Source organism: Mixophyes fleayi, chromosome 1, assembly GCF_038048845.1.
Source record: "Mixophyes fleayi isolate aMixFle1 chromosome 1, aMixFle1.hap1, whole genome shotgun sequence".
Classification (NCBI taxonomy): domain Eukaryota; kingdom Metazoa; phylum Chordata; class Amphibia; order Anura; family Limnodynastidae; genus Mixophyes; species Mixophyes fleayi.
In genome coordinates this window covers 40628111-40640449 of record NC_134402.1, presented here as the reverse complement: position 1 = coordinate 40640449, position 12339 = coordinate 40628111, and the positions used below count along the sequence as shown (strand labels likewise).

The window sequence follows — 12339 nt, the reverse complement described above, 5'->3', positions numbered from 1 at the left end:
GCACTGCAGAGTAAGCTGGTGCTATATAAATGTTAACAACAGAAAAAACACAAACACATTGTGGGTTAATTTATTCAAAAAGTACCCATGTATGAATGAGCCCTTAGGTGGCTACAAAATATATATATATATATATATATATATATATATATATATATATATATATATATATACACACACACACCACATCTAGAATTGATATTTTTATTAGAGTATAATGTACAAGCAACCCCAACTGAGGTTGCAGCACCAAACAGCAAGCAGCCCCAATCAAATTAGCTTTTCCATATGGGAAGCGAATCCTATAAATGAGCAGTATGCAATGACAATTCAAGTAGTCTCCCAAACTATACACAACTAGCCCATGACAAACTACTTTTGAATTGATTTCAGTATATAAAATGATCAATGAAAACCTCCTAGCAGAAAGGAAGAGTATGTGACAGAGTAATCAGCGCACAAGGTGTTGTTTAGCCAGTCACACATTGCCTGTCAGACTATGTTGGGACATGTCATTAGACAGCAGCTGGAAACTGATTCAGGACTGACCCCCATGAAATACACTGGGTGACAATGTTACAGGACTCTTCCAGGAACCGTACACCGTGCTCTGGAAATCTCCAGCTGCTGTGGAACCACAAGTCCCAGCAGAGCCTGGCAGTGCATGCTGGTACCTGTAGTCCCAGGACATAAGCTGCCTAGTGACACGTGTCCTGCCAGCAGCTGCCACTCACCACATCCCGGGCTTTACCACTGAACTCCCCCCGGGGGCGGCTCCTCCTCAGCACATCCGTCTCGGGCAGGGACACCCCAAGCGCCTTATTCCGAGTCTTCACGGTCTTTACACTGGCTCTGAATAGCAGTGTGATGTCAGCCGCCATCTTTACACCGCCGCGTCATCATGTGCGCAGCACCGAAATACTTCCCGCAGGAGCAGGGAGCGCAGCATCGGGGTTCCGCCCCTCGTGTGGTCCCCACTAGTCGGGGTGACGTCACAGAGGACACGTTGGATGAACACCTAGCACAGGGCTCAGGTCACGTGTACTGACCTCTGTGCCACTTCTCACACCTGAATAATAAGGTAAACATATCAGTGCTAGTGATGGTTCTGTACAGTTAAATTCAAAATGAATAATACTAAAGCTAAATCTTCATCAAAGTCATTTATTTTGAAGGGCCCCACAATAAACTGCACAAGTGAATAAAAATTATATATGACAAAAAAAGCCATACATACAGTAAAAATAAATCATGCATAACAAACAAAACAAATCAGGCAGAAAAACCATACAAAAAAAACAAGTATGTATAGGTTGGTGAGGGCGGTGCGGACATGCAAGAGGATAGAGACGAGTTCCATGCTCGCAAGAGCTTACAATCTAGATGAGATCCTTATTTGGGGACGGACACAACAGAAAAATATGACTGCAGAGCTGTGTTAAATCGTCGCCCTGCACAAGTAATAACAGCAATCTCTGAACATGAAGCAAATAATTGTTTTGTAAAATAAATGCAAATGTTCCTCATATCAACTGTCACTATTTTGGACCTTAGTACCTTTTCTGCTTACCTTACAAACTGTTCCTCTTTTGGGTCTGTGTAAAGCTATCTATATAATAAAGTGCATGAATATTTAGACCATACCAGTGGTTCCCAAACTTTTGCAGTTCGCGGCACCCTTAGGGGCATATTCAATTGTCGGCGGAAACGCCAAAAATCTCACAGCGCGCACTATTACCGTTATTACGGTAATAGTGCGGTAATAGTGCACGTAAAAAACGTTATTACGGTAGTTTTCGCGCTGGATTTCAGCTCGCAGCTCCCTGAGCCTGGAGCTGAAATCCAGCTTACTATTACCGTAATAACGGTAGTAGTTTTAACGCCGCGGAAAACGGCGAGAATTCAATATGCCCCTTAGAGTCTCCATCATTTTTTCAAGGCACCCCTCCAAAATAATTATTGAGCAGTCCCGTTTTATAAGTAGTCAAAAAAACGTAATAAGTATTTAGGTCAGGACAGAAATACTTATTTAGTTGTATGCAAAAATAATACACATAAATTCAAGGGAAAAGAATATTTTTATATTTTTTTTTCAATTATATTTATGTCAAAGAATAATTTACAGCTAACACACTCTGTGCCACCTGCATCCACACACTCTGTGCCCCCTGCATCCACACACTCTCTCCACCTCTGTATCCCGCCGTGGACAGAAAGAGGAAAAAAAAGAAAATCTTACCAATCCTGCGACCCCCGGGACCCAGGATTCTCTCTCCTGCCGCTTCTCACTGAATATGTCGGGCGTGATGACATCACGCCAGGCATTCAATGAGGAGGGAGGAGGATGCTGGGTCCCAGGGGCCACCGGATTGGTAAGCTGTTGTTTTTTTGCTGTTTTTTTTCTTCATCCTGTCCACGGCACCCCTGTGACAGCGCTGCAGCACCCCTGGGAGCCACGGCGCACAGTTTGGGAACCTAGGGACTATACTATTGCTTTATATTGGGAAACATACTCATATTTGGTGAGCAGCGATGTCATTGGTATTACAAGCAAGTGTGAAATCGTTCTGTGATGGAATGCATATATGTTGGTGAATTCATCTCATACGAGGACCATTCGAGAGTCCTCTCATACAAGCAACTTGTTTTGTTTCAAATTAAAATTTGAGTATTATAAAGAATAATGCACCGCCTACCGTAAAATAAAAAGGATATTAGACGTTTGAAACAATAACAAAAGTGCTACAAGCCTTGTTTCAGCTGAAACGCGTTGGGGACAACCAAAGGATTTGATCATTCTATCTGCTAGTATAGCAGATAGAATGACAAAGAGATTGGAGTTATAAACCCAGGACAAAGACTCATGTTATAATTAAAAGATGATAATGCACTAGATATATTCTCCTCTTCCTCTGTGTTGTATGGTTAAATACACTTTTATGACTGGGGATTGGAAACTGTTAGAATATGAAGAAGATTCCAAGAAGGTTGAGAATGAGAATGACGGTTTGAGTTGGTTTGGAAGTAAGTAAAACTAGAAAGGTGTTTTCTTTGATTTTGAATCATTATTGAAGTACTACACTATTAAACTTGTTTTGGTTTTCTTTATGAATTCTTGGGGGTAAATGTATCAAGCTGCGGGTTTGAAAAAGTGGAGATGTTGCCTATAGCAATCAATCAGAGTCTAGTTATCATTTATTTTGTGCATTCTACAAAATGACAGCTAGAATCTGATTGGTTGCATTTGCGCATTTTGAATACTCCATATAGGTAAGTATTAACTTGTAAAGCCAATAGTATAAGAATAGACAGATTTGTATTTAATAAGCATAACAGGAGGAATTGTTTTGTGCAGTTTGCCAGCATTGAAAAACAAGAACACTTGCAAGGACAACTATTTAAAACTTGGGCTGTCCCTGTAAATTAGGAGGTTGCTGTTCACTCCCTCCATTATATGAAAGCCAGCATCCCCACCATGACAATCGGATCAAGTCTAGTCCTCAAATAGTCCTCAAGGAGGGTTAGTTAAAATATATATATATATATATATATATATATATATATATATATATATGTGTATATATATATATATATATATATATATATATATATATATATATATATATGTATATATATATATATATATGTATATATATATATATATATATGTATATATACATATATATATATATATATATATATATACACATATATATATATATATATATATATATAATATATATATATAAATACATGTATAGACGTGCATATATATATATATATATATATATATATATATATATATATATATATATATATTATTTAAAAAAAACAAAAAACAGATCCACCCATGACATTATAAATAACATTTTTGAGGTGGAGAGACCCTTTATGAACATATTTACAAATTTACATAACTATATTATAATGCCTTGTCACAAATGATCTTGTGCATGCGAAATCGGCAAGAAGTTTTGCATGAAAATATGTTTCTGACCAAATACCATCCAACGGTTACACTCACAGATCCCCCTGTGTTTCTGGATGTGTAATTTTGCATATACACACGAGGCTGTACCCTTGTGTTTGTGCAGAAAATCGGACAGCTGACATCTAGCGCACAAACTAACAAACACAGAAAAGCCTGTATGAAACAGACACACTGATAAAGTTATGTTGTAATTGAATAATAAGTATTAAATGACGGGAGAGGAAATTACCCATGTGGCACTGCTTACTTATTTGGTTGAAACCAGGGTGGTACATCAGAGCAACATTGCTCTGGTTAATTATTGGGTTGGCTTTGTCTGACCTGAAAGGCCTGAAGGTCAGAAGTCCTTTGGCTAATAACTATAAAGATAAAACAACACACTGGATATTGCAAACTGCACCCAATGACATCTCATCTTGAACAGAGCACGTTTCAGATGTAAATACTCTCTTTAGAGGTTCCATATGTCAAATGGCACCAGACAAAAGGAAATTGGGCTAAGAGGTTAATTAATTGAGAAACTCCTTACAGAAGGTTACACCCTATTATGACTGTGATGAATAAGAGGTGGTGTTATTAGTTTCAAGGCACCATCATAAAACCCATTGTGACATTTATTTTATGCCTAATAAACAATTCCAAAACATACAATTACATATTTGCATGGCGACATGTGTTTTTTATTTTCTGTGAGTAAACTAAATGAAACCCCTATGGTCCATCCCAAGCTTGTGGCAATGCCAAGTACACTGCTTGATGAGAAGTAAATATCTAAATAGAATAGGCATCCGTGTGGTTAGAGGCATAGGAGTTAAAGTGGAAAATTCTAGTGCAGATCATTGTGACCTTGAATAACCTTCACCAAGCAGTGTGCTAGACCATTCTGCTTTCTGGGGTGGCAACTGATATCAGCATACCCATTTGTATTATTGTAATGTGCACTATCAACATATAATATTACCTTCATCAGTATTAGATCTACCACTAATATAGCCATTTGCAGCAAGAAATTAGCATTTTTTTTAAATTAAATCCCCTTACCCCACCGCCTCCTTTGGCAGCTTCCTCAGTTTGCCCCAATATCAACATACTACATTCAAAAAAGATATTAAAGAAAATGATACTGATTAAAAAATATAGAATATTTTATTCATTGTTTTATAAAAGTAATCTTAGCTATCTGGCTGTAACTATGTTGCAGGGGTCTTGTTGGGGTCCCTTATGAAATCAAGAAGAGAGCGAATGTTCCTGTTTTTCAAAAATATCTAACTGTACATTATAATTACTCTTACCCTGAATAATGGAGCCAATTCTCACAATCTGTGCTTATTATCATGATAAATCAATCATTATTCTGGAGGACTACTTAAAATAAAAAAAAATGGATTTGTAACAAAATCATCAGTCTTAGTGTCATGTCATGATGAGCATTGTAGTGCACCAAGATCTGTGTAAGTTGTATAATGGGAGATGTGCTTCATCGTCCATCAACAAAGTTGGAAATTATTTTTGAATGCTGGAAGCCATGAACGCAGCAATGAAAGTGGGTATTGGGGATGCTTCCCCCCACAATTTAGGTAGGGAAGAGTAAAGTGATGAGAAGGGTTACTTTTACAAAATAATGATAGGAAGGTGGAATTAAAATTATCAAATGCAAAGAACCCTATGAATGGAAATTTGACAATTGCTAGATTAACTTCACCATCGGTTCTGTCTTCATTGACAGATGGAGCACAATGGAAGAATGGTCAAACTAGCCGAAGTCTGGTACACAACATAGGATCCCAAGGAATACAGAAAATTGGAGCAAGTTATTATACTCTAGCACTGAAGAGTGCTCACAGTGTAATTTCAACACTGGTGACTGTTTGAATTTGGCGCCTGATGACGCCGGGACTTATGCGCAGTAGGTTCTATACAGGAACCTATTTTTTGAAATATGTATGGTTAACTCAATATGGCCATCAGTGATTTTACATACATGCAATTTTCTTTAAAACTATATATATGCAGCACTAAGGGGTAAATGTATTATGTTGCGCTTTCTGCAACTTGCCGATATTCAGCGACTTTGCAGGGCAAATTTAAAATGGCAATGCCTTTAAGGGCAAGTTTTGCCCTTAAACACATTGCCGTTTTAAACTTAGCTGTCAAAGTCGCCAAATATCGGGGGGAGTTGCAGAAAGCGCAGCATTGTAAATTTACCCCCAGGTGTCCTACATCTTCTTCCCCTGAGGAAGTTGCAGGACTGGAACGAAACTTGTCGAGATACATGATGCTGGCACCTTTTTCCTATTTTTGCAACATCTGGGCTATTTGTTAAAGAAGATTATTCTGTCGGCTCTCTAGGGCAAAGAGGATAAACAAAACTCTCCAGACCAGTGAATGGGAAGAATAACTTGGTTTGTATTCAAGATAACAAGCAAACAAAAAATGATATATATATATATATATATATATATATATATATATATATATATATATATATATATATATATAGTCAAAATATTGAAGATAGGATGCACTCAGTACTTACATGCATAGCCAGTTGCAGCATCCAAAAAAGATAATTGTAGATCCACTGTGTTGTGATATGAGGTACAGACCAACACAAGTACTGAAAGTTTGAAAATGTAATTAGTAATACATAGAAACGTTACAGTCATGGCTAACGACCACTTCAATCAGTGTCTCTGACGTTCACCAGGGGCTGGTATATATAGCAGATATCCAATCTGGTGACTAGTGTATAGAGGCTCTTTAATCTTTGGTGGCTATTGTGTATCAGATCTCCAATATGGTATCTAGTTTGCAGCATACATCCAATATATGGTGGCTAATGTATAACACACCTCCAATCAACAGTAGCTAGTTTACAGCAGACCCCCAGTCTTTGGTGGTCAGAGTACAGCAGACTTCCAAGCTCTGGTGACCTGTATACAACAAACCCCAAGCCTCTAGTGGCTAACAGATCTCGTCACCTCTGAAGAATACCAAGCGGAAGCAATCAGCAACATATAACAGATAGCTGACTATTTGTTTCCATCTGAAAATACAAAAAAATCATAGAGAAAGATCAGTGGCTGCTCCAGGGGGGGAAGGGGGGTGATTGTGGCAATAGTCCCCCCTAGCAGCACTCTCCATACCTTTCAATATGGCCAAGAAGTCTGATCAAAGAGAATAAGGGGGCAGGGGCCAACAGGGCTAACCAATCTGTGTGAATGAGGGGCACGACTATGTTAAGTCGCCCCACCCCCTGAAAAAACTCTAGGTCCGCTCCTGAGCAAGATAGACCTAGATGCACCCTTTAAGTAAGGTGGTTGCATGCTCCTGTGCACACCCCGTTATTAGATTTCTACAATCAATCAGAGTTTGGGGCCAGGAATAATTTTGTTGGCATAAATATAGCCCTGCTAGGCCCAGGGAAGAGCAGGGAAGACCTTCTACCCCAGTTTATCTTGTAAGCCAGTGTTATCTGTTTGTGACACAGAAAAAATTCCTCAAAAATCCTAATCTTGACCCCACGTCTCCTGCTAACTATCGCCCTATCTCACTTCTCCCCTTTGCCTCCAAATTACTTGAGAGGATTGTCTGCATCCGCCTCACCAGACACCTCTCGGACTATTCCCTCCTCGACCCTCTTCAATCAGGCTTCCGCCTCCTCCACTCAACCAAAACTGCCCTGGCCAAAGTTACCAATGATCTACTATTAGCCAAATCCAATGGAAAATTCTCCCTACTCATTCTTCTTGACCTCTCTGCAGCCTTCAAAACCGTAGACCACCCCCTCCTGCTACAAACTCTTCTCTCTCTTGGCCTTTCTGGGTCTGTCCTCCCTGGTTCACCTCATACCTCGCTAACCGCTCCTTCTCTGTATCCTCATCTGGCTCTTCCTCCACCCCTCTCCCTGTTGGAGTCCCTCAGGGCTCTGTTCTTGACCCACTATTTTTTTCGCTCTATACCTCCTCCCTTGGTGCTCTCATCTCCTCCTTCGGTCTTCAGTATCACATTTATGCTGACGACATCCTACTCTACATCTCCTCATCCGATCTTTCCTCCACCCTCCTCTCTCGTGTATCCGACTGCCTTTCTACCATCTCCTCCTGGATGTCCTCGCGCTTTCTCAAAATTAACATCTCTAAAACTGAACTCATTGCCTTTCCTCCCCCCAGGCTCCCTTCTCACCATGACCTCTCTATCACTGTTAACAACACCACCATCTCCTCTGTCACCCAACTCGGCTGCCTGGGCGTTACCTTCGACTCCTCTCTCTCTTTTGCCTCCCACATTCAATCCCTTGCCCAAACCTGTCGTTTCCAACTTCGCAACATTGCCCGCATCGGGCCCTTCCTCTCTCAGGATGCTACCAAAACTATCATCCACGCACTCATTATCTCCCACCTCGATTAATGCAACATCCTCCTTACCGGCCTCCCACCTCGCTCCCCTCCGCTCTATTCTCAATGCGCCTGCAAGACTCATCTTCCTCTCTCGCCGCTCCTCCTCCGCATCCCCTCTCTGCCTTGCCCTACACTGGCTCCCCATCCCCTGCAAAATCCTTTTCAAACTCCTGACCACCACGTACAAGGCACTCTCCCAGTCTACTACCCCCTATATCTCTAACCTCCTTTCCATTCACACTCCTGCCCGCTCCCTGCGCTCGGCCAATGACCGTCGCCTCTCCTCAACTCTGGTCACCTCTTCCCACTCCAGTATCCAGGACTTCTCCTTCTCCTGTGCAGCCCCCCTTCAATGGAACGACCTCCCTTGCTCCATCCATCTATCTTACACTCTAAGCTCCTTTAAATGGGCACTCAAAACCCACCTGTTCCTCAAAGCCTACCAACCTTCCACCTAACCCTGTTCTCCACTCTCTCCTCCTGGCCCTTTTCTCTCCCTTATATGTCAACTGGTTCCCTTTGTACCCGAGTTTTGTTCACCCTCCCTTAGGATGTAAGCTCATTTGAGCAGGGCCCTCTTGTCTCCTGTGTCCATACCTGTTCTTCTGCTCCGTCTTTACTGCATTAGCCTGCTTGGAACTTCTGAAGTTTTGGTATTTTTGTTTACTGTTTAGTTATGTTTCACTCTGTATAGTCTACTGTTCGTGCAATGTACGGCGCTGCGGAACTCTTGTGGCGCCTACCAAATAAAGGATAATAATAATAAACGCTGTAAGATGGGCCCAGCAAATATCTGGCCTTAATGCACCCCAATGGCAGACCTGTATACATATGTGGCACTCCTTATAAGTTTTACTCATTAAATTTATTTCACTTGAAAATGGACAATTGAAACAGACTACCAGAAAAAACTGCTGTAACTTTTAATTTTGGTTAGAATGAAATGAACAAAGCCTATAAGGTGTGAACATGCCAATATAATAAAGCTCTTCCCACCAGGTCTGTACAGTGGGGCTCACTATAGTTTAGTTATGATTTTTAAATGAGCTTAAAATGAAAACAGAAGCGCAAGTCCCAGCAATGTATTGTCGATGCAATACAGCCCTGTGTTGCAAAATCTTTGTGATTCCATAACTGTGAAATTTGCCATAGAATTGCTGGCATGCCTCAGAATGCTTTACAGGCTGCAAAAAGAAAAACAAAACGACGGCCCCAAAACCAGTCTGGCTCAACAAAATAATAAACCGTCGCTACCTTCCTGCCAAAAATGGGCTGAGCTATCAACCTCCGATTTCACGGACTGACTAAAGACAGATATCAAAACATAGAGAGAACAGAAGAGTAAAAGTGTCTCCTCCATACTTCAGCGTAAATCCAAACCGAACTCGGCATGGAAACAAAACACATACTCGTTACGTGCTCCAAAATTGGGATGTTTATGTTTATTTTAAATCAATGGCATGCTCACAATTTTATTTTTAAAACATGCAAAATAAATGCTTCCAGCTTTGGCTTAAGTTTGCCAAACAAAAAAAAAATAACATCGACAGCACCATTTTATCACAGTGTTCCATTTAATTTACTTCTAAAAACAAAAACCCCCAAAAGACTTTGCTCCTATTGTTCAGTAGGGTTACAACACTGGCCATGTAAATCTAGGCACATGTAAATTACACAGATGCAGAGGGCTCACGTGTCACTGAATATTTACATTGGTTGTAACACTGTGGTAAATGCTGATTGCTACTGTTGACAGTGATAAGTTGGGAGATATTTGGTGTTCAGTCAGAGGGTGCATCTGGTTGTACTGTCATCCTCTACTGGAACTGCACTATTATTATTACTTTTATTATTATTATTATTATTATTGTTACACTTTAATAATTTGTTTTACCTACCTGCCTTGGAATTCTTGAGCAACTCCGACTGTCAATACTCTTGGACGGTGTCCTGGGAGGGGTTGGAGAGTGTTCAAGCATGCCCACTTAGTGATTTGGTAACTCCTAAGTCACAGCTGCCTGTATTCAATAAACACCAGGAGCCAGTAGGGCTTTGCTAGACTCTGATTGGCTGTTATTAAAGCACTGTAATTTACTTCAATTTATTGATATTCATGAATGAAGTCTGGCAGGCAATCACATGACACAGCCTTGTACTGCACTCTGTATTCACTGCGGCCAGTGATAGATAATAGAGTTTTGGTGGGACGGACATAAAGTAGTTAGGGGTGAGTGATATGTGCCCATGGAGGGGTGTTGAGCTCTGTTTAATGCTCACCAAATGACTTATGTGCACTATAGGTAACATTAGAGGTATCAAACAAGGATGTATGTATAGTGTTATTGTGTAGTGAATATCAGGCGAGGCTGTGTATCCTTAATGGGCTTAAGAAAGGGGGCAGAGGGAACCATTTGGTGTGTAAGGGGGCTAGTGGGCTAGACATGCACCTCACTGGGTTTTCCAAGCCTCTTCTTTCATTACCACCAACATGGGAGTTGGGGGCTGTCAGGATGAGGGCCTAAATAAAATATTAAATGTCAGGGCCCCAAATAAAATCATAAATTTATAAAGAGAAATTACCATGATTGTTGTTTTTTTTCTTTAAAACTTTTGGTCAATTAGCCCAGTGGGAGGTGATTAGGTTTAGAAGACATTCTGTCAGGAAGCTAATTAAGAAATGCAGATCACAGTCATGTATTTCCTATTTAGAGGAGGCATTGTACAAAACAAAGAACCCACTATATGTGAGGTGTAAATTAGGGAAAGCTAGGTGCTAGAGGAACTGTTTAGTTCAATACAAAATATAGAAACATTAACATCAGAGAAAATGCCTTCATATTTTGGGAATTCAGTGTACTCTGGGGCGGAAACCGCACAAGGGTTATGAAGGATTGATACCAACTATACAGGGAACAGCAGTAACTTCCCTTTACAATGCAGCGCCGCTTTAAATTTAAGCGCTGAAGAGGCTGAACACGCCGGAGATGAAGAATCCGGAGATTCATACATTTACCCCCTGATATTGTTGTAATCCCATCATATTTGGTACTTAGATGTGCGGGAGGTTATGACCGGTTTATTGAAGGGGGAGTTATGTCTCTGGGAAATATCTGAGAAAAGTTAAGAAAGGTCAAAACTTTAGGAATAGTTTTGAGCAAACCATAGTGGACACCTAGGGGACATTTCCGCCCCCACATTAGCATCCACATTGCCCCACTGAACTGCGTCCCATTTCAGCTTACTTAAAAAGTCTGTATATGAAGGGACAAAGGGTCAAGGTTTTTGGAAATCAATCAACATTGATAAGCTGTCCATCTTCCAAGTCAATTTCCCTTGGCACAGATTATACAACTCGTATGTAAGATTATACTCTAAAACTTTTTTCTTTTCAATCTGTTTTGCTCTATGTTCTGTCATCTTTTATTAATTATTTTTATAACCTGTAAGCATTGTACTTTTTGTATATTAAATTGAAAATGTAATAAATGCTGTTCTTATTGCTCTAAATTAATTCACTGCCTGTTAAGAAAAAAAATATTGCTTGGCTGTGTTAATCCTTTAGATATCAGTATGGGAAGTGTTAACGCTTTTAGCTACAGGGTTTGCGCAATTGGGTAATTAAGTGATAGGCGTTCTACGGGCCTTATACATAGATGATGGCAGAACCTAAATGTGTGAGAATTGTGGAAGCGGGCGCCTGTGTTGGGGAGAGACCAGTTAGATCTGTAACCTTAGAGAGAGGTGAGTGTGATATTGAAGTGCTGGAATCCTGTGTGTCCCCTTTTAGCAAACTTCCAAGTCACGAGTGCGCAGAGTGCGGTTTTTGACAGGTAATGGTGGTCAGGAGGGGTATCCTGACAAATTAGAGGTAGTATATTGTTTGACTGGTTGAATTTATGTTAAGATATTAGGTCAGGGAGTTGAAAGAGACGGCTTACCCTGACAGGG

General features: G+C 40.4%; 1 protein-coding gene across 1 annotated transcript in view; it reads right to left on the bottom strand.

The window, feature by feature from the left end:
• The window catches only part of STX18 (syntaxin 18), a 108037-nt gene extending 107112 nt beyond the window's left edge, over nt 1–925 (bottom strand). The window contains exon 1 of the mRNA XM_075194652.1: nt 735–925. Coding sequence (XP_075050753.1) covers nt 735–881 — 147 coding nt within the window. The 5' untranslated portion in view covers nt 882–925. The remainder of the gene's footprint in view (nt 1–734) is intronic.
• Nucleotides 926–12339: the final 11414 nt, after the last annotated feature.